Source organism: Perognathus longimembris, chromosome 19 (assembly GCF_023159225.1).
Source record: "Perognathus longimembris pacificus isolate PPM17 chromosome 19, ASM2315922v1, whole genome shotgun sequence".
NCBI lineage: Eukaryota > Metazoa > Chordata > Mammalia > Rodentia > Heteromyidae > Perognathus > Perognathus longimembris.
The window spans coordinates 17,937,410-17,960,891 of record NC_063179.1 but is presented as its reverse complement, the minus strand read 5'-3'; the positions used below and the strand labels follow the sequence as shown (position 1 = coordinate 17,960,891).

Here is a 23,482-nt window from a genome sequence, read left to right as displayed (position 1 = left end):
GTTGAATTGTTTGAATTTCTATATATTCTGGAGTTAATCTCTTGTTAGAAGAATAGTTTGCAGATGCTTCCTTTCCTTAGTTCTCTCATCACTACATTGATGGTTTCCTTTACTGTACAGAATATTTTTAATTTGATATCCCATCTGTCAAATTTTGCTTTTGTTTCTTGTGCTTCTTAAGTTCTGTCTGTAAAATCCTTGTTCAGATCAATGTCTGAGTTTCCCAAATAATTTTATTCGTTTCATCATTCCATTCTTTTTTTCTTTTTTTTTGGCCAGTCCTGGGCCTTGGACTCAGGGCCTGAGCACTGTCCCTGGCTTCCTTTTGCTCAAGGCTAGCACTCTGCCACTTGAGCCACAGCGCCACTTCTGGCCGTTTTCTGTATATGTGGTGCTGGGGAATCGAACCCAGGGCCTCATGTATACGAGGCAAGCTCTCTTACCACTAGGCCATATCCCCAGCCCCTCATCATTCCATTCTTAAGTTATTAATCTGTTTTAAGTTGATTATGTATGTGATGAGAGGTAGAGGCCTAGATTCTTCCTTCTAAGTATAGATATCAATTTTCCCAGCACTACTTACTGAAGTATCTTTTCCCTTTTACAGTGTATTTCTTTTCTTTTTCTTTTTCTTTTTTTTTTTTGGCCAGTCCTGGGCCTTGGACTCAGGGCCTGAGCACTGTCCCTGGCTTCTTCCCGCTCAAGGCTAGTACTCTGCCACTTGAGCCACAGCGCCGCTTCTGGCCGTTTTCTGTATATGTGGTGCTGGGGAATCGAACCTAGGGCCTCGGGTATACCGAGGCAGGCACTCTTGCCACTAGGCTGTATCCCCAGCCCTACAGTGTATTTCTTGATAACTTCATTAAATATATGAACTTCTGGGTTCTTATGTATATTGTCTTATGTCTATTTTTATGATACTACCATGCTGCATTGATTACTCTGCTTTCTAGTATGCTTTGAAGTTACATATTCTATTACTACTAGCTATGTTCTTCTGATCTGGATTGCTTTGGCCATTATAAGTCTTTAATATATAGCTTTTAGTAGTATTTTTGTAAAGAAAGTCACTGTTAACTTTGATAGTAGATCACGTAGGATTTTATGGACATTTTATCAATTTAAAGTCTTCAAATCCTCAACATGAGACATCTTTTCTTGTGTTTGTGTGTGTTCAGTTTATTTTACCAGTGTTTTATAATTATCATTATTGAGGTCATTCATTTTCTTAACTATATTTATTTCTGGAGGTTTTTCTTTTCTTTTTTTAGAGTTAATTATAAATGGAACTGCTTTCTTTTTTTTTTTTCAACAGTTTTGTAACTCGGGTATAAAAATTCTACTGCGTTTTATAATGTCCTCAGCTTTACTGAACTTGATCAGTCCTACCAAGCTTTTGATGGAGTCTTCAGAGTACTGAGTTTATTAGGAAAAACTAGAAACAGCTTGATGTGTAAATGTTTGTGCATTTGTCCACTTGTTTCCTTAGGTTAAGTTCCTAGACATGGATGGCTCTCTTAAGCCAAAGAGAATGTATTTTTTTTTAGAGTATGTGAAATTGCCATCCAGACAGCTCATTGTTAAGATGTCTATGTTCTATATCTGCAACTTGGGGCCATTGCAACTTTTATCTCATTAAAAGGGATCCTAAACTTTTGGTGTATATTAAATGCTGGCTTATAAACATGAAGGGTTTGCTGAAATATTATAGTTTTAATTTTATTAAGTCAGTATTGAGGTTTTGAACTTAGCGTCTCAAGCTTGTTCTATCACTTAAGCTATATCCCCAAGCACCTTTTGCTTTAAATATTTTTCAAATAAAATCTCATTTATGCTTGGTCCAACCTGGACTTGCAGTCTTCCTATTTATGATCCCAGAGTCACTGGCACGACAAGTCTGTACCAGTATACTTAGTTTAGTTGTATGGGTTTTTTTTGTTGTTGTTTATTTGTTTTTGTCAGTTGTGAGACTTGAACTTGGGGCCTGGGTTCTGTCCTTGGCCTTTTTTGCTCAAGGCTAGTGTTCTACTGCTTTGAGCCACAGATTCACTTGAGGTTTTCTGGTGATTAATAATTGGAGATATGAGTCTCAAAGAGTTTCCTGCCCTGGCTGGCTTCAATCCATTATCCTCAGATCTCAGCCTCCTGAGTATCAGCTATAACAAGTGTGAGCCACCTGCAGCTGACTATACTTGGCTTTTATTGCTTGAAATGAGGTCTCATAGACTTGTTTTCCCAGGCTGACCATAAACAATCCTGATCTCTAATTTCTGGATATCTAGCATCATAGGTCTAGCATAATAGGTTCCTATTTAGTATTCCACCTCACATTTTTTTTTTTTTTTTTTTGGCCAGTCCTGGGCCTTGGACTCAGGGGCTGAGCCCTGTCCCTGGCTTCTTCCAGCTCAAGGCTAGCACTCTGCCACCTGAGCCACAGCGCCCCTTCTGGCCGTTTTCCATATATGTGGTGCTGGGGACTCTAACCGAGAGCTTCATGTGTAGGAGGCAAGCTCTCTTGCCACTAGGTCATATTCCCAGCCCCTCACATTCTTCTTTAAATCTAATGTTCCTAAATTATAATCAGAGGATTTTTATTTAGGGAAGTACTAGCTGATTCTAAAATAGTATAAACTTGATAAATGGTATCTTATTCATTGATACAGATAGTAAATTTCTTTAAACAGGGGACCAAATATCATATTTCCTTTATCTCTCCATAACACCTGGGACGTGTTAGTACTTGTGAAGTAATTTACGTACCTGATATTCTATAGACTGATGTTCTACACTTTAAAATTAGGTTTCAGTTATTCTGATGGTAGGACAAGCTTTTTGTTTTCTTTTTTGGTACTGGAGATTTGAACTCAGGGCCTTGTACTTGTTAGGCGGGGATTCTGCTTCCAGATTTTTTTTTTTAAATAAAAGGACTTCCTCATAAGCTATGTAGAGTAGAATGATAATTCTCATCATTGTGAAAGTTAAAAGGTGTACTATGAATTTTTCAGGAGCACCAGGAAATCCATCTCACCTCTCAGTATATGCATTTTTATACCTATGTATTAAGCTGTAGTTAAGCTTGTCTTTCAGTGATTTTAAATTGTGTGTGCAAATGGAAATCATTTATTATTGTTAACGTTGATGGTAGTCTCTGATAGGTTTTCTCCATTATAAAGATAGTGATACATACCTTCTAGGTGCTTTCTAAAACTGCATAGTATCTGCTAACTCACTTTCCATATTATGGACTCTTAAATTTAAAAACTAAAATAAAAGAGAACAAAACTAGAAAATCTCAATAGCTAGCACTGTTGGCTTCTGCTGCCTTTATACTGCTTTCTGTTTTCTTCATACATAAATTATATTTAAGTAGCATGTTGGTTAACACTTTATATGTAGGAGGACCAAAATCATTTGGGAAATGTCAATTATAAAGATTCCATGGGTTTTGTATTTACCTCAGTGACAAAGTGACTGACTTACCTAGCCATGTGCAAGGCCTTAGGTTCAATTTCCAGCATCACACACACAAAAAGGATTTTACCTAACCATGTTTTTAACCAAAAGTACTCTAAAAACAGCTTTAAATATTTTTTCTATTTCACTTCTTTAAAAAAAATGAGTATTTGCTATGTTGCCCAGTCTAACTTCAAACTTTTGGGCTCAGATGGTCTTTTTACTTCAGAAGCTCGCAGCCTTATAAGGAGGTGAGATACAGGCACATGTCACTTTGTCAGGCTGCTGCCTTTAATGTTTTTAATTGGATACTGTGATTCTTTACAGTGAATTTAAACTGTGTATATTTTGCCTATTAATTTTAGAGCATTTAGCCATGAGCTTTAGTTACTTTTTCTTTACTTTTTTTTTGGCCATCCTGGGCCTTGGACTCAGGGCCTGAGCACTGTCCCTGGCTTCTTCTTACTCAAGGCTAGCACTCTGCCACCTGAGCCACAGCACCCTTCTGGCTATTTTCCATATATGTGGTGCTGGGGAATCAAGCCGAGAGCTTCATGTGTAGGAGGCAAGCACACTGGCCACTAGGCCATATTCCCAGCCCTTTCTTCACATTCTTAAATAGCAGAGGACACTACTAAGAGTTTAACTAGTTTTTTTTTCCTCATCCACTCATGTGCTTATCCTTAATACAAGTTTAACTCACTCTTCCGGTTTTTATTTTAGATATTTTCTTAGTTTTGTTTTTGTTTTTAACCACCTTTTCTAAAACATAAGCATTTCTAGTAGTATAGCAACAGCCTGACATAAATCTTAAGGAAAGCTTTTCTCAATAATTGCCTGATACCTTTTTTCTCTTCTGGATATGTCCATTTTCAGATACCTGTCATTCTGATTTCCCATATGTCTTTAGCTCTTGTTCATCCAAATCTTGCTTTTCTCTATATGTGCAGGTATATTAGAGTCAGTGAGTTACAAGTTTTTTCATTATAAGCAGACAGCATTCAAGAAACCAAATGTTGAACTCACTGTAAGTAGCTGTTCTGTGCTGTCTTCACAGCTAGGAATCTGACTCCGGAGCCTCACTTTTTGCTCCTTACCTATTACCATTTAAGAAAAAAAAGACGTTTAACTAGATCTCTGGAAATCAGATGCACTCCCTATTTCAAATTTAGCTTAGAAGTAGTGTTTCAGTTGCTAGACAGACTTGCATATAAAGAGATTTTTGTCAAATTTTGAACTTTGATATATTTTAAATCAGTAAGTAAACATCTATATAGTTAATAACTGAATGGAGAGTTAGAACAATGGAAATGAATAAAACCAAAACATTAAACAAATGTTCATCTTTTGTAAGGTAGAATAAGTCTTAATTTGTGATAGTTTCATGTGAATTCCAGCTACATAACAGACTTCCTGTTAAGCTTTAATTATCTTGCCTCTTCAAACTAGCTTCTATTGTTTTCTTGTTTTTATCAGTTGTAGAGCCAATCAAAATTTTGGGGCTCTACATTTTAGTGTTGTGTTTCTATGTTTCCTTTTGGTTGGTTTTCTCTTTTGAGCCACAAAGTACCCCAAGTTTGATGAATTTTCTCTTCCTATTTAGTATTCCACCTCACATTCTTCTTTAAATCTAATGTTCCTAAATTATAATCAAAGGATTTTTATTTAGGGAAGTACTAACTGATTCTAAAACAGTATAAACTTGATAAATGGTATCTTATTCATTGATACAGATAGTAAATTTCTTTAAACAGGGGCACCAAATACCATATTTCCTTTATCTCTCCATAACACCTGGCACGTGTTAGTACTTGTGAAGTAATTTATGTAGAAAATGGTATGGTTCTAGGAGATAGACACATTATTGTAATTGTGCACATGTAAATCCCTCTTGGCAACATTTATTGAATTTAAATTTACAACTAATATTTAACTTGTCCTGTTTGATAATTTAACAATATTTCTTTGATTTTTATTTGTAAGGTACGTCTTATTCAGGTTATGAAGCAGCAGTGTATTCAGCTGCATCTTCCTACTACCAACAGCAGCAGCAGCAACAGAAGCAAGCAGCGGCAGCAGCCGCTGCTGCTGCAGCAACAGCTGCCTGGACAGGGACCACCTTTACTAAAAAAACACCATTCCAAAATAAACAACTGAAACCAAAACAGCCTCCCAAACCACCCCAGATTCACTATTGTGATGTTTGTAAGATCAGCTGTGCTGGACCACAGGTACTTATCTATGTTGTGTGTTTTACCATGAGTCTCAGTGGTTATTTTTCATAATTCTGATGAGACTGATTTATATACATGTTTATAGAATACTTATATAATCTCCATGAGGCTAGTAGGGATGAATGTCTTTTTTTAAAATGATCAAGTAAAAAAGCATATACTACTACAATATTTACTAGTAGTATATAAAGCAAATACTACTATCCTAGATAAATATATGCTTGTATGCATGATGTAGACACGAACCTGTTTATAACTTCCCAACCTCATTTCTTTTTGTTTGTGCATTCAGTAGGACTTGAACTCTTGTGTTAAGCTCTCAAATTTCTTGCTCATGGCTAACAGTCTACCGTTTTAGACATGCCCTCACTCTAGCTTTTTTTGCATGTTTATTGGAGGTAGAGTCCCTAAGACTTTTCTATCTGAACTGGCTTTGAACTTCAATCTTCTAGGTTTCTGTTTTCCTGAGTATCTAGGATTACAAGCATCCTGCCCTATAAGAGTGTCTGTTTTTAGCCAGGTGCTGGTGACACAGGCCTCAGGAGGCTGAGATCTGAGGATTATAATTCAAAGCCAGCCAGTGCAGAAAAGAGACTTACTAATCTCCAATTAACCACCAAAAAGCCAGCAGTAGAATTGTGGTTGAAGTGGTAGAATGCCAACCTTGAACATAAAAGTTGGACAGTGCCCAGGTCCTGAGTTCAAGCCCCAGTACCAGCACACACACACCAAAAAGAGTCCAGTTTTAGGCCTGGGAATATGGCATAGTGGTAGAGTGCTTGCCTCCTCTTTAGGAACCCCTGGGTTCAATTCCTCAGTACCACATATGTAGAAAAAAGCCAGAAGTGGAGCTGTGGCTCAAGTGGTACAGTGTTAGCCTAGAGCAAAAGAAGCCAGGGACAACGGTCAGGCACCAGAACAGGCACAAAAAAAAGTCTAGTTTTAACCAGGTATGGTGGTACGTTTCAGTAAACCCACACTTGTCACACCTCTAAACCATTTTTGCTTTTTATTATTTTTCTGACAGTTTCTTGCATTTTTGCTTGTTTTCACCTTGAACTGTGACCCTTCTGATCTCTGCGTTTTCAATAGTAGGATGATAAGTTTTTCCCACCTCACTTGGCTTTTTTGTTGAGATGGAATCCCACTAAGTTGGGGTTTTGCCAGGGATGACCTCAAGCCAGAATCCTTAGAATCCTCCTGATCTCCACCACTGGAGTAACTGGAACTACAAGCATAAGTCATTACACCTGACTTATTTGTAACTTATTTTTTTAACTGGTATGTGTGTGTGTATAATTCTGTAATCTTTCTTTGGTAGGGAACACTGGCAATCTCTGTCCATCATTTTACTTAAGTAATAAACAATATAGTGTGTGTGTGTGTGCACTTCGCAAGAACTCAGGGATCAGAAGAACTTGAGCTCAGCTTTTTCCCTAATGGCTGGTGCTCTACCACTTGAGCTATGCCTCCAGTCCATACAGATTCTTAAAAGTGAAAAGAAGTTGCCACACATTGTAGCTAACTATGAGAGTGCTTTGTAACTTTAAAATGTTATGTAAGTTTATTCTCAAAGATTTACTTATTATACACCAGTGTTTGGATTCAGTCCCCAGAACACAAACAGAAAAATTATTCTTGTTTAACCCAATGTGGAGAAACACAGACAGATCACATCTGTGGAAAATCCCTCATGCTTTTGTTCAATTACTTTAATTCTGATTCTCATTTTTAAATGAATACTGGAGACTTGAGCATTGGATAGCTAATATAGAAAGAAAATTTGCCTTTCTTGTTTGAAACAGACTTACAAAGAACACTTAGAAGGACAGAAACATAAAAAAAAAGAAGCTGCATTGAAAGCCTCACAAAATACCAGCAGCAGCAACAACTCTACTCGTGGGACTCAAAATCAGCTACGTTGTGAGCTCTGTGATGTGTCTTGTACAGGAGCAGATGCATATGCTGCCCACATTCGTGGTGCTAAGCATCAGAAAGTAGGTGGTTTTTCCCCACGCAGCCTTATGTCTTGCTCTGTTTTCTTTTAACTTTTCAATGGGGGTTTAAGAAAAGGTAGCTTCAAATTTTGAAAAGTCTGCATTATATGTAAGTATTGCTTCAATGTTAACATGTAAAATATGACATCAGATAGCTTAACCTTTTTCAAGCTGAATTAAAGCAGTTATTACTAGGAGATTATGTATTTATTTTCTCTTCTTTGTCTTAAGATTGGTTCGCACGTTGCAACTTCCTTTTTGTTCACCTGGTAGTACATGGAATATTTTCCATATCTGCTGTACAGAAGTTTTGTAACAATAACAAGTATTGTCTGTAAAAACATACTGAAAAAATATGGCAAGAGAAAACATAGGTTTTTATTTTGTAATGTTATTCATACAAGCTTAAAAATCCATGCTTTGAGTCTTCTAACAGTTTGTTGCATTTTGTTTTGTAGGTTGTTAAATTACATACAAAACTTGGTAAACCTATTCCTTCGACAGAACCAAACGTTGTTAGCCAAGCTACTTCCTCAACAGCTGTGTCTGCTTCAAAACCAACTGCCTCTCCTTCAAGCATTGTGGCGAGCAATTGTACTGTGAATACTTCAATTGCAGCTTCTTCAGTGAAAGGTCTTGCAACTCCAGGAAACTCATCTCTTAATAGTACATCCAACACTAAAATATCAGCCATTCCCACCAATATGGCTGCCAAGAAAACATCAACACCCAAAATAAATTTTGTTGGCAAGTACTGAAAATTCTCTGTTCATCCTACTCTATCAATGTGTTGCTTGCTTTTCCATTGCAAGATTAACATTTGTTCATTCATTTTATTTTGTTGGTGCTAGGATCAAGGCCAGGGCCTCACATATGCTAGACTAGCGCTCTACCACTAAATTATATCCTCGTTCTCTGCTTTTTCTATTTCTCTACTTCCTATTCAGTCCAGTCTGCTGTATAGCATTTTTACTATCCCTATTTTGGAACTGATTTCATGAAGCACCAAAGACTTAACTGTCAAAATCACTTAGTCGTCTTCTGTTGTCCCATTTGACATAGTTGACTGCCTTTTTCTTTGGTCTGGATTTATAGCTCTGGCTTGCCTCTAAACTCAGTATCCTTCCCTACCTTTCATGTCCTAGGAGAAGCAGCACACCTGGCTGTTCACTGCTATTCTGTAAATATTTCTTAGATCTGACATGTACAGTGATCCCTCACCTATCACAGGAGCTTCATTCCAGAGACCCCCACAATAGGTGAAAATCCACAAAGTAGCAGTAAGTGAACTGCTATATAGAGAGGGACAGCTATATAACAATACTACTTTGTGGATTTTCACCTATGAGAGGTCTCTGGAGCATAGCTCTCACTACAGGTGAGGGACCATTATTTATGTGTTTATTTTTAACCTGCAATATAAAGTGAAGCAAAAATCAGTGACCCACAACATCACAAGGAACAGCTATATATCCTTCCATTTCTCAGATGTATTACTGTTTCTCTCTGCTTTCATGTGCATTCTGGATTTCATCTCACTGTGCTGCACTATCGTTGACTGGCCTTGTGCATATGAGTGTGAACAAATGACTCTAAAGTGTCTGCCAAATTCAAATGCCTACTTGAGTTTGAGAGCCAGCCATGTTTTAGATACTCACTGGTCATTCTCCGTATAGCTCTAGAAATGACTAACAATATGTCCCATTCTAACCTACAAATGCATCGCAAGAATACTGCAAAATATCCAGGTGCTTAGTTGGTCACATGTATAATCCTAGTTACTTAGGTGGCTTGGATCTGAGGAACCAGGTTCATAGCCAGTCTGAAAGTCCAAGAGAATCTGATCTCCAATTAACAACCAAAATGCTGGCAAGGGAGTTGTAGCTCAAGTGGCAGAGTGCCAACCTTGAGCAAAAAAACTAAAGGACAAGCCCTGAGTTCAAACCCCAGCACCAGCACAAAAAAAAGAGAAGGGAAAACAAGCAATACTACAAAATAGTGGGAGGCCTGGCTCTGCACTAGAGCACTGCCTTGAGTTCAAACCCAGTAACAAATAGAAAAAATAGAATGCCATAAAATAGCTTCTTTTTCAGTGAAAAACTTTGTTAGCATTGAAAAAAGTATGTTTTTCAGTGCCCTTTTCTTGTGCTAGTTTAGTTTGCTTGTTTGTTTTGCTGGTACCTGGCCTTGTACTTGGTGCCTCCTGTTCTGCTTTCTTGCTCATGGCTTGATTTATTACCTTGTCCTCTTCATTCCTTGTTTCGTTTTCCTAGGTCTTTAGGATTTCTTTCTTCAAGCTTTGCTTCTTACTACATTTTCCCTGTAACATATATTCAGTGCTCTTAATCATTTTATTAAAATAAATACCCAGTAGCATTAGTATTCTGTTTTATAATCTTCATTGGCTTTTCCCCTTATATATAGGATAAAGTCTAAATTTCCTAATTGGAGCACTTTTAAAAAAATGAATGTCTTATAACAGCCTTCATAATCTGACCTCTATGTACTTTGCCACCTTCTTTGTCTCATCATCTCTACCTTGGTAGAAATTGATACTGAAGTATAGACTATGATTTGAATCTTTTTAATTCCATGTTGCTGTAGTTTGTTGTATATGCTAGTCTTTCTCTTAAGACAGGATTTTCTTCCTGACCATTTCTCTTTCAAAGTCCATGTTTATCACCTTTTGGGAAGTCTTTTTAAGTGGACTAGGTTAATGAGTCCTTTCCTCTGAGTTCCCACAATATAGATTTCCTACTTTTTACAGTACCTATTTAAGGTATAATTATTTCTGTCTTTTTTATGCCAATGCTCTCCGGTCCTAGCACTCTCAAGAGGCTTTTTCATTTATGGCTAGTGCTCTACTACTTGAGCCACACTCCTATTCCCCACTTGGGTTAATTCGAGTTAAGAGCCTTTAGGATTCTATGTGCCGGGTCTGGCTTCCAATCTTCATAATCAGGTCTCAGCCTCCTGAGTAGCTAGGATTATAGGTATGAGCCATCAGTACCTGGACCTTTTACCATCCTTTAATTTCTAAAATGCATTCTTTTATTCTTGCTTTGTTATACTACCAAAATTTAGGATGTTGCCAAACCTTTTGTAAATACTTCAAAAAAAATTTTTTTTTAACAGCACTGAGGTTTGAACTTGCTCCACAAGGCACTCTGCCTTCTGCCCTTTTTTGCAGTGGTTGTTTTTTATATAAGGTCTTGCTTCCTTTCTAGATGTGCCTGATTGTAATCCATCTATTTTAGGCTTTCTTTTGTAATTGGAATGACAGGTGCATATTACCAAATTCAGCTTCTTCTGTTTAGTTTCACTGGTTTTTCTGCCCAGACTGACCTGGGACTATGATTTTCTCAATCTCGGCTTCTATGAAGCTCTAATGATAGTCCTGCTCCATAGGGCTGAGACATTATCTGAGAAAGAGCCTGAATCACATGACCAAATGAGCCAAACCATCGTCCTCATCTCAGTCTTCTTCATAGTTAGAATTATAGGCATGAGCCAATGGTGCTTAGCTTTTTGCAAGAGTTTTTTTTTGGGGGGGTGGGGTATTCAACTCAGGCCCGCTTGCTTCCTTAGCCTTTCACTAAAGCTGGCGCTCTTTACCACTGAGCCACACCCCCACTTTGTTGTTATTGTTGTTGTTGGTAAATTGGAAATGAGAGCCTTAGATTTGCCTGCGCAGGATGACTTTGGAACTCAACCCTCAGTTCTCAGGCCTCTGAGTAGTTGAGATTGCAGGTGTGACCCACTGGAGATCTCAAGAGGCTTACTTAAAAGCAAAAAATGATATCATATATAACATTCCTTTGGAAAATTAAAGTTGTTGGTGAATGGATGACTGAAATTGCATATCAGATCTATTGTTATTAAGGTTAGTCATATTTTCATTTATTAAAAAAAAATTTAGTGGCAGTATGGTGTTTAATTTCAGGACTTTGCCCTTGGTAGCAGGTGCTCTATCACTTGAGTACCATCTATAGTCCTTAGTTTCTTTTTTCTCCTTTTTTTCCTCGTCTTGGGGCTTGAACTTGCCTGAGCTGTCCCTGAGCTTTTGCTTAAGGTGAACATTATACCACTTGAGCCACAGCGTCATTTCTGACTTTTGAGTAGTTTATTGGAGATAAGAGTCTCGGGATTTCCTGCCTAGGTTGGCTTCAAATCATGATCTTCAGATCTCAGCCTCCTGAGTAGCTAGGATAACAGGCATGAACAATCAACACCTTTTTTTAAAAGGAATAACAAAAACATAAATGGATGGAATAACTACCAGGTTTGACACCAGTGGTTCACATTTGTAATCCTAACTAATCAGGAGACTGAGATCTGAGGACTGCAGTTTGAATCCAACCTAGCCAGGGAAGTCTATGAGGCTTTCACCTCCAACTAACCACCAAAAAGCCAGAAGTGGAGATGTGGCTTACATGGTAGAGCACGAGCCTTGGGCTGAAAAGCTAAGGGACAGTGCCCAGGCCCTGAGTTCAAGCCTCAGAAGTGGCACCAAAAAGGAAATAAATACTATTTACTTTTTAGTCATGTAGAACTTGAGATACAGTGGCTGGGAATATGGCCAAGTGGCAGGAATGCTTGCCTCGTAATACATGAAGCCCTGGGTTCAATTCCCCAGCACCACATATTATAGAAAACGGCCAGAAGTGGTGCTGTGGCTCAAGTGCCTTGAGCAAAAAGAAGCCAGGGACAGTGCTCAGGCCCCGAGTCCAAGGCCCACAACTAGATATAGATATAGATATAGATTTATTTTTTAATGAAAATGAAAAGTTTATAAGTTTTTAATGAGATTGAGAAAATCATGTTTATATGGTTCTTCATTTTTTTTAATCTTACATCAGAAGTTTGAAGTTTTTTGTTGAATCAAATTTATACATTTCTACAAAAGTTAACAATTCTTTTATGCTTTTCTAGGTGGTAACAAGCTACAGTCAACAGGAAATAAAACAGATGACTTGAAAGGAGCTGAATGTGTTAAAAGTACTCCTGTCACTTCTGCTGTGCAGATTCCAGAAGTAAAGCCAGATGCAGTGTCAGAGCCAGTCACACCTGCATCTCTTGCTGCTTTGCAGAGTGATGTGCAGCCAGTAGGCCATGATTATGTGGAAGAGGTATTGATTTGAGAATATCATTGCTGTGAAAGTGAATAAGGAAAGAAGTGTGCCTATTGCAAGCAGGTTTTATACGTAAAAATCAATTATATTTACATTTAGGTTACTTGTGAAGAGGTATCAAAATATTGTTATAAAACAAAAGAACATTGTGGGACTGGGAGTATGGCTCAAATAGTAGAGTGCTTGACTATCAAATGTGAGGCCCTGAATTTAAAAAATCCCAAACTTCAAAAACTAATTATAATGTTAATCATTAAGCATTATGCCTTCTATGTTAGACTGTTGTTGACTTGAAGTCCTTTTCCCTGGTTCGCTGTCACTTTCATGTAAAGTAACTTTCCATTTATTTGGCAATCAGTCTTACAATATGACTCCCAAATAAAACATTTTAATAAGACATTAAAAGCTTAAAGATTCTGAACAGCAAAAATACTAGTGGAAAGACTTAATATATCTCCTTTGAATACTCACCTAGTACATAAAATTAGGACTTAACGGATTCTGTTTTTATTTGGTTTCTCAAAACTATTAGAGAGCTGTTCCTGTCTTACAGGTAAAGTAGAATAAATGGAAGAACAAGGAGGCAATTAGAACATTTGATATTTAATGATTACTGCTAGCAGGATGGTTTTGAGACTATTCTATGATGTTACAGTACAGTTTGCTTTCACAATGTTGTAGATTATGTATACAGTTTTTGAGCTTTGGTGTAAACATCTGTCAAACTTGGATTTTTTTTACCACATCAAAGTTGGGAAGCATAGATTAATTCCCCAGCACAGGGTCTAACACATAGTAGGCTTTTGGTAGTTTTTTTCTTTGAACAAAGACTGCATAGCCTATGATCCCAGCTACTCTAGCAGAGGCAGAAGAAACATGAATTGAAGGCCAGCCAGGTAAAGTCACTAAGACCCTACCTCAGGAATAAAATATAAGCCAAGTGCCAGTGGCTCACCTTGTAATCCCTAACTATGTAAAAGAGGGGATCTATGTTGAACAAGGTAAGCCAAGATCAGAGTGACAAATGTCCCATGGTCTCCCTGATATGTAGGTGTTAGATTTAAAATGCAGCAAGATGTGGCAAAGTAAACAAGACTCAAAGTATCAGTATGCAGCAAGACCAAAAGAGGACAGTCTTGGGAGAAAAGCACCAAATAGTAAGATTTAACCACCTCTTCATAAATACATAAGTACAGACTGAAATGAACTGCAAAGATAAGGAAACAAAGGACCTCTTCTTAATTTGTCTTAGCATTTTTAGATGACTATATTCTTTACCTCATAGATGTTGTATACATGTGCGCATCTGAGGGAAGCTGGGAGGTCACAGAATGAGTGAAAAGCAGGTGAAAAATATAGCAGGGGGACCCAACGGCTGCTCAAGGGCGTTGATGGGAGGGAGGAAATCAGAAAGAGGGAACACAAAAGGAAAGAAATGTACATATCACCCAATCTGGAAGAAATAGTTTTATTGCTAATGTTTGTAGAGTTCATAAGCTTTGTAGATTAGAACATTGATACTCATCATTGTGAAGGTTAAAATATGTATTGTGAAATTTATGTAGTTAATCTCAATAAAGAAAAAATTTTAAAAAAAATAGTAGGAATCTGAGGAGGATCATGGTTCAAAGCCAGTCCAGGCCAGGCAGGAAAGACTGAGAATTTTATCTCTAAGCACCAAAAAAGCTAGACGCGGAGGTGGAATAGAGCTTAGGGCCAGTGCCCAGGCTGTGCGTTGAAGCCCCAGGAAGGAAGGGCAAGGGAGACAAAAAGGGCTGGGAGCATAATTCAATGGGTAGAACTATTACCAAGCATTTATAACACCCTGAGATCAATCCACAGATAATAAAATTTACATGATATATAAGCTTTTATTGTAATATAGACAACAGAGTGTGTAATTTATAAGTAATACATAAATTCATAAGTAACTATGTCTTTTGTGTGTGTGAGCACCAGTACTTGGGCTTGAACTCAGGGCCTCACACTCTCACTTGGCTTTTTTTTTTTTTTTTTTTTTTTTTTTTGCCAGTCCTGGGGCTTGAGACTCAGGGCCTGAGCACTGTCCCTGGCGTCTTCTTGCTCAAGGCTAGCACTCTGCCACTTGAGCCACAGCGCCACTTCTGGCCTTTTCTCTATATGTGGTGCTAAGGAATCGAACCTAGGGCTTCATGTATACGAGGCAAGCACTCTTGCCACTAGCCATATTCACTTGCCTTTTTCATTCAAGGCTGGCACTCTACCACTTGAGCTAACCTCCACTTCCAGCTTCTTGTTGGTTAATTGAAGAAAGGAGTCTCATGGATTTTTTCCCCCCATCCAGGCTGATTTCCAACCTCAATCCTCAGAGCTTACCCTTCTGCATAGCTAGAATAATAGGCATAAGTTACCAGCAGCAGCCAGTAAGAGTTGATTATTTTTAGAAAATATTTTCTACCCAAACTCATTTCTGATGGTCTGAGTTAATCCTAAACTTCAGAGAAACATAGTCATCTAATCTTAATACTTGCATGATCTTAGTGTACAAAGTAGTATTCTTGCTCACTTGTCTTTCTGATTGAGCAGTTGAAAAATTCATCTTGATTTCTAATATAATTACATGCATAAAATTTAAGAGTACTGGGAGGCTGGAGTTTGAACTGAGGGCCTTGAGCTTGCTGTACACAGCAGGTTTGTTTCACATCTCCAGTCCTTCTCAAGAGTTAATTGTAGCTTTTAAACACAGTTCCTATGCTCTCAAAATTTATAGATACTGCCACCTACTTTTTCCCCTTACTTAAATTCTAATTGCTAAAACTTGAACAACATTGAGTCTGTAGAGCTTTTTTTTTTTTTTTTTTTTTTTTTTTTTTGTTTTCTTTTTTATTTTTGGCCAGTCCTGGGCCTTGGACTCAGGGCCTGAGCACTGTCCCTGGCTTCCTTTTGCTCAAGGCTAGCACTCTGCCACCTGAGCCACAGCGCCCCTTCTGGCCATTTTCTGTATATGTGGTGCTTGGGAATCGAACCCAGGGCCTCATGTATACAAGGCAAGCGCTCTTGCCACTAGGCCATATCCCCAGCCTGTAGAGCTTATTTATTTGTATATTATTTACTTGAAATGGTAGGAATTAAACCAGGGGCTCAGATATGCTAGGCAAACACTCTACCACTTGGGCTATACTCTCAACCCTTTGAATACTTGTGAATGAAATCTTACAGCTATGACACTCTGGTTTTTCCACACCAAGGTACGAAATGATGAAGGAAAAGTAATTAGGTTCCATTGTAAATTATGTGAATGCAGCTTTAATGATCCCAATGCTAAGGAGATGCACTTAAAAGGACGAAGACACAGACTTCAATATAAAGTAAGAAATTTTTTACTTTTTTTTTCAGTAACTGAATGTTCTGTATATAAATCTGTGTCTAAACACAATTTACCTAGTTCCTGAACTCCCATTCAAAGATCAGCGTATCTTAATATTCACTTAGATACTAAGTCACATGTTTGTATTTTGTTTTTCAGTTATGCTGAAGTCCAATATAACTTTTTCATCAGTTTTAGTAACTGGCTTAAACTTGTAAAATTACTTGGATTGGGGGGCTAGGAATGTGGCTTCGTGGTAGAGTGCTTGCCTAGCATGCATGAAGCCCTGGGTTCCATTCCTCAGTACCACATAACAGAGAAAAAGAAGTGGTGCTATGGCTCAAGTGGTAGAGTGCTAGCCTTGAGCAGAAGAAGCTCAAGGACAGTGCCCAGGCCTTGAGTTCAAGCCCCAGGACTGGCAAAGAAAAAAAAATTACTTGGATTGGTTATAATATAAGGGTAATTGCTTCATGTAGAGTGTTTGAAAGTGTGTTAGTTCTCCACCTATTTTGTTTTATCTCATTGAATATACTTTACAGGTGCATTTAGATAAATCTCATTATTTAAAGTTTTTTAATTGGTTGAATTCTAGTATACATGATATATGCCTTTTCTTTTAGATAGGAGTAGGGAAATGTCATTGAGGATAACTTGAATCCATGTTCCTAAGCTGTGTGGCCACACATTTAGCTCAGAATAAATTACTTTATTTCTTATATAAATAAATAAGCACACAGCATTGGGGGCAATACCTGTATATGCAAATAATATTTTATTAGAACACATTGTTGTATCCTAATAAAGTTGTGCAAGAGGAGCTTCACTGAACATTTTTCACACATGTATACAATATATCCACATTAACCTTTCCTATCCAAGTCCCCATTCTAAAAATCATTTTAATGGGTTTCATTTTTAAATTGTATTCATCCTCATTTAACCTGTTTTAACTCTTCTCCCTCCCTCTGTTTTCACTCCATCTGAGCCTGAGCCTGTTTTTATTTTTTTACCTCATTTACATTTGTTATAAAGTTAAAAATCTATTAATCCTCTTAATTTTGTAAGACTCTATTAACCAACACTTACATACTTCTTCACACTAAGCCATTAAGTATTGATAAACATTTTAATTAATACACTGGTAAATCTTTTTTCCTATTACACTGATTTTACCTTTTAGTAGAAAATTTGCAAATATGAATTTGTATGATAAAAGAATGTGTGGAGCTGGGCCCTGGTGGCTGGCTCACAGCTGTAATCCTAGCTACTCAGGAGGCTGAGATCTGAGAAGCGTGGTAAGACGCCAGCCAGGGCAGGAAACTCCAGGAGAGTCCTCTCTCCAAATAAGCACCAAAAAGCCAAAATGAGGCTGTGGCTCAAGTGGTAGAGCGCTAGCTTTTAACATTAAAAGCTCAGGGACAGGACCCAGGTCCTGAGTTCAAGACCAGGATCAGTACTCCCCAAAAAAAAGAACGTGTGGAATTCTGTGATTAGAATACATGTAGATTTGTGGAGGGCTGCTATTTCTTAAAATGTCTATATTAACAGAAAAAAGTCAACCCAGATTTGCAAGTTGAAGTGAAGCCTAGTATTCGAGCAAGAAAGATTCAAGAAGAGAAAATGAGGAAACAAATGCAGAAGGAGGAGTATTGGCGAAGACGAGAAGAAGAAGAACGCTGGAGGATGGAAATGAGGTAGTATGTTTAATGTTTAATAGAATGACATGATAGTGGTTCTATCTTTCCAAAAAACTTAGCCTGCCTATTTAGCTCTCACTCAGCGACCCAAATCTGTTTAATGTACTTTAAGAAAGTACAGGGGTTGAACTCAGTCCTCGTACATGCTAGGAAGCATTCTATCTCTAAACTGTACTCCCAATCCTATTACATTTTTATTTTGCTTTTGTGTCAAACTCTAAATTCTTCTGTCGTTGTGTCCCAAGTAGCTAGGATTACAACTGCTGTGCACTATCATACCCAGCTGTTTTATGTAGTCTTAATGTTTGTTAACATACTAATGTTGGGAAATACATGAATTAAAAGTAAGTTGTTGACTGCATATGCTATTATGTGACTATAGCTTTGATATTAGGAATTTTGTGGTAAGTGGTATCTTAGACATACTAAATATCTGAAGAAGTTTCATAATACTCTTTACAGATAGCTTATAGGTATTATATTCTTGGTTAAATCATTCATTTTCTAATAATGTAATACCAGTAATGGATGTAGTCTTTTGGATGTAGAGCTTTTCTCTATATTGCAAGCAAGTGTTAGTGAAAATTAAACTGAGAAATATACTCATTTAGAAATGATTTAAAGTTCTGGGATTCATAAATATATGTACCACAACATGGCTTTTTTCTTTTGTGGTAATGGGGTTTGAACTCAGGGCACACTTCCAATGGACAGGTACTGCTGCTTGAGCTTGGCCCCTGTCCCTTTCCTGCCTTAGTTATTTTTTCAGATAAAGCCTCACACTCTTTCTCAGCGCAGTCCATCGACTGGAATATTTCTACCTTCGCCTTGTTATTGGGATACTTATAGTTTCGTCTTATTACAGTCATGTGCCACCACATTGGGCTTGTTTTACATGGAATCTGACATTTTGCTTGGCTTGTCAATCTGTCTACCTCTTGTACAGCTTTTGCTTTGTGTTTTTGTGCCATTATTGGGGTTTGACTTCAGGTTTTGACTCCAGGCAGTTTTGCTTAAGGTTGGCACTCTTGAGCAAGAGCTCTACCTCTGGCTCTGGCTTTTTGCCGGTTAATTGAAGAGTCTGACTTAATCTGCCCTAGCTAGCCTTGCATTCTATCCTGAGATCTCAGGCACCCAGCCAGGTTTTTTGTTTGCTTGTCTGTTTTGATTACTGAGGCTTTCACTCAGCTCAGACTTGCTCAGCTTGCTTGCTCACTTAGCATGCATTCTACCACTTCAGCCATACCTCCAACCCAGAGTTTTGCTGCTTATTTTTGAGATAGAATCTCAAAGACTTATATATGCTAAGGAAGAATTGGTAACCTATAGTTAAAAAACCCGTGTCCTCATTTAATGTATACATCTTGAACAATGACTGTCACCTGCAATGAACATGATATTCCAGAATGCTAAACTTTTTATTTTTCTCTTAAGGCTTAAATGACATAAAACCATGGTTTGTTAATCTTAAATTAGATGGCTCTAAATAATGACTGTTCCTTGTTGGATAAGGTAGAAATTGTTACAGTGATAGTAGAGAGAGGCACAGTCCTTCATTCCGTTTAACACAGTTTTGTTGGTAAAACCTTATTCTTGCCAAAGTTTTCTTGTATACCTTTAAGGGCTATTCCTGAATCTCAAGCTTTACCTTAGTTTGATGATAAAACCAAGAGGAATGGTGTAAAAGACAGTAGAATAGATTCTGGAAATGTTGACCAGTAAAAGGGTACCTACTAGATGCACTCCTAGCTCAGCTCATGGGTATTATATTACAATGCATTGTAATTTTTATTCTGAACTAACAGCCATCGATTTCACAAAAACCCTGCTGCCCTTGGCAATACAAGCTATATTTCCTTTTGGCAACAAATTATTAGGGGGGTTCTAAGAGGTTCTATAGAAAAAAAATGGCAGCAAGTTCATTTCTTTGAAAATATGAAGAAAAATGCCCCAACTGTCTTGTCTACACACTGGATCTTTACATAAGTTATTTATTGGGCCTTCTTAGATATAAATATTTGCATTTACAAGCCCTACCTTAAAAGATGAGAGGGTTGGGAGGAACTTGGAAGTTTCTTGCTCCTGTTTCTAAGAGACAAAGTTTTATTCTGCTTTTTCCCTTTCTCACTTTGATTACCTCTCAATGAAAACAAAGGCAGAAGAGAAGTCATAGCTTGTATTTTTTCCCGTTGTGGTTATAATACCATTTGTTTTTCAGACGTTATGAAGAAGACATGTACTGGAGAAGAATGGAGGAGGAACAGCATCACTGGGATGATCGCCGCCGAATGCCAGATGGAGGCTATCCTCATGGTCCTCCAGGCCCACTAGGTCTTTTGGGAGTCCGACCTGGCATGCCTCCTCAACCACAGGGTCCTGCTGTGAGCATCCATTTCATATTTTAAGAGTTATTCTGATCTCAAAAGTTTTTCATCTGATTTAGGTCTTTTTCCTCCTTTTATTGGCGGTACTTCCAAATTCTGAATAAATGCTTCATAGAGTTTCCATTATTCTTTCGTGTATATGTGGCGGGGGGCTTGATTATTTTTGTCTTCCCATTACTAATGGTTTAGAATTGCTTTTCAAATCCCAACAATTAATTGAAATGCTTTAAGACCAGAATTGTTAGGAAGACAGCAAGACTCGTAATCAGACTTGCCTTCGTAACTGTTTTCTTTTTAATTTATCATTGCAATGTCTTGGCAGTTATAAAACTTTAATTATTGGAAGCAAAGAAAGTTTCAGAATCATAATTTTTCAAGTTGAAGAGTTTATAGGGCTCAGTTAAAGCTTCTCGAACATGTGTGGGTCCCTGAGTTCTATTATAACACCACAAAAGTTTTAGAAGGATTTCCACAGTGTTAGATTACACATATTATAGTATTACTTGTTGTGAGACAGTGTATACATAATCCATCCAAACATGCTGTATGGAAGCTAACTTTTCATGTTTGCATTTTCATTTTACTTAGGTGGAAAAAGAAAAGGTTATTTTAAATAGACTTGCTATTGTTAAATTCACCTTCTTAAGTGTAAAGTTAAGGCACATACATGTATAACTGAAAAATACTTTAGTCAGAAAATGTTTTTTAAGTGAAATAACAGTTTTTCTTTCTCTAGCCCTTACGTCGTCCTGACTCATCTGATGATCGTTATGTAATGACAAAACATGCGACCATTTATCCAACTGAAGAAGAGTTACAGGCAGTTCAGAAAATAGTTTCTATTACTGAACGTGCTTTAAAACTTGTTTCGGACAGTTTGTCTGAACATGAGAAGAGCAAGAACAAAGAAGGAGATGATAAAAAAGAGGGAGGTAAAGACAGGTGTGTTTTGAGAGTTATTTCTTGTACGTATTTTTTTTAATGAAAATAAAGATTTTTTTTTACATTTGAAACAAATACTGCAAAGACCTGAGTCTATTTGTCTTAGGTATACTTATGTCAGATATTTAAAGTACTCAGCAGGCTCTTGTTAAAAATGAGAAACGATACTGACATAGTTCCAAACCTTACATTGTTATTCATTTAGTTAGATTTAAAAATACATTGGAAAAACATCAGAGCAACTATTAAAGTTTTCTAATTGACTGCAGTCAGGTGCTCTTCTGTTTTCATTTGTTGTGTCTGTTTTCTATTCAGTCTTCGGTTTATTAAAGCACTGACCATGAAGCATGAATAAACCAAATTTAGGCAATATCATTTGTGTCAGGTTTGTATTGTGATCTATAATTTCTTATTCCCTTTTACTATTTGGAAATGTTTTTGTATTATAAACATAGCTCTTATTCTAACTGGTAAAATAAAAGCATATCCTGGGCATAATGTTGTCGTATAGCTGTAATCTTAGCATTCAGGAGATGAAGGCAGATGCAGAAGGATTACAAGTTTCAGGCCACCCTGGGCTACACAGAAAGACCATGTCTCATATATGCATTCATAAATAACAGTCATATTAGTGTCCCACGAGAATATAGCTTTTGGCTTATTTTTAATATATGTTGCTTATCCAGATAAAGTTTAATAAAACATTGTATTTTATACTATAGTTTATTAACATACTGTATGTTTTTAATGTAGTTGAAAATATGAAGATTGTACATATAAGTTATTTAGTATTCTTGAGAAAAGGAATATATAAGTGGATTTTTCTACAGAGCTTTGAAAGGAGTATTGCGAGTGGGAGTATTGGCAAAGGGATTACTTCTCCGAGGAGACAGAAATGTCAACCTTGTTTTGCTGTGCTCAGAAAAACCTTCAAAGACATTATTAAGCCGTATTGCAGAAAACCTACCCAAACAGCTTGCTGTAAGTATTATGGAAATGTTAAATTTACCTCTCATTTGGCAGAACTAACTGTGCTTCAGCTTAAACCTCAGCCAGCCTTTCAATTTTTGGCTTGACTTTCCATACTGAATTTTTTATTGTACAAACTGGTGAAACAATTTTCTACTTTGTCTTTTTAGGTTTCGTAATTGCTTGCATTTGATATGAAGCCATTTTGATAATTTATCTAAAAATCTGAAATTATAGTACATGCCCTCTTTTTTACTTTTCCAAAGATTGAAATCCTAAAAAGATAGTTGTTCAAAGCTCTGTGTTTGTGTATGTAAGTAACAAAGCTCGTATGTAGTTTTTTTTAATGTTATGAATGTCTTGCTTATTTAGTTAAATTTTATTTTAAGGTTTAAAAAAAGTTAGCATTAAGCTAGGTGTACAGGGTGGTTTGGTTACGATATTTCCAAACATACATATTATGTACCCCAACAGTCTCACCCCTTCAATTCTTCTTTATCATTTCCCTCCCCCTCCTTCTTAAAACAATTTCAACAGTTTTCAATGTTCTATTTGTAAGCATACACATTTATACTTTGGCTATTTACCTTCATTCACCATCTTCACTCACCCTCCCTCCTACCACTAATACACACTCACCTATTCACTATCCTTTTGAGACTATTGTAGAGAAAAATAAGTTACTTATACATAAGTACTGCCATAATATGTCCCTAATCTAATGACTTTCTTGGACAGCTATTAAGTAACTAATATACAACATGGATACACTATGCATTGTTAATTTGATCTTGTGCACCACATTTGTCAGAGAGGGGTGGCTAAAAGTTATGCTACTCCTAGCTTCATGTTGTTAAAACTAATGAATTATTTAGGTGGCTGAAACTTTGAGAAGTGAAACCTGAGATAGTTATTACAGTATTTTCCGTTTTCTAATGTGTATAATACTGGAAAATACTTCATTTGTCTATATTTAACAGTTCATAGAAATGCACAATTAAATCCTTTTGGTTCTACCAAAGAATTTTAAACCTGGGATTTAAAAAAATGTAATGTATTAGTTTATCAGAAAAGAAAAATTTGGGAGTTTTTGAGAAACATTTTGATATTAACTGTAATGCTTATTAAAAACTACAAAGTAGGGGCTGGGGATATGGCCTAGTGGCAAGAGTGCTTGCCTCATATACATGAGGCCCTGGGTTCAATTCCCCAGCACCACATATATAGAAAATGTCCAGAAGTGGCGCTGTGGCTCAAGTGGCAGAGTGCTAGGAGCAGGAAGAAGCCAGGGACAGTTCTCAGGCCCTGAGTCCAGGCCCCAGGACTGG

The 23,482-nt window shown here is 37.2% G+C and overlaps 1 protein-coding gene across 2 annotated transcripts in view; it reads left to right on the top strand.

Moving 5' to 3' along the window:
* Window positions 1-23,482, top strand: part of Zfr (zinc finger RNA binding protein) — a 68,646-nt gene that overhangs the window by 23,602 nt on the left and 21,562 nt on the right. The window contains exons 6-14 of one of the 2 annotated variants that reach the window (XM_048368540.1): window positions 5,437-5,684; window positions 7,493-7,684; window positions 8,143-8,431; window positions 12,617-12,813; window positions 16,044-16,163; window positions 17,711-17,856; window positions 20,078-20,240; window positions 20,980-21,185; window positions 22,016-22,166. In XM_048368540.1, the coding sequence (XP_048224497.1) occupies window positions 5,437-5,684; window positions 7,493-7,684; window positions 8,143-8,431; window positions 12,617-12,813; window positions 16,044-16,163; window positions 17,711-17,856; window positions 20,078-20,240; window positions 20,980-21,185; window positions 22,016-22,166 (1,712 nt within the window). The remainder of the gene's footprint in view (window positions 1-5,436; window positions 5,685-7,492; window positions 7,685-8,142; window positions 8,432-12,616; window positions 12,814-16,043; window positions 16,164-17,710; window positions 17,857-20,077; window positions 20,241-20,979; window positions 21,186-22,015; window positions 22,167-23,482) is intronic. The other variant, XM_048368541.1, reaches the window with a different exon arrangement.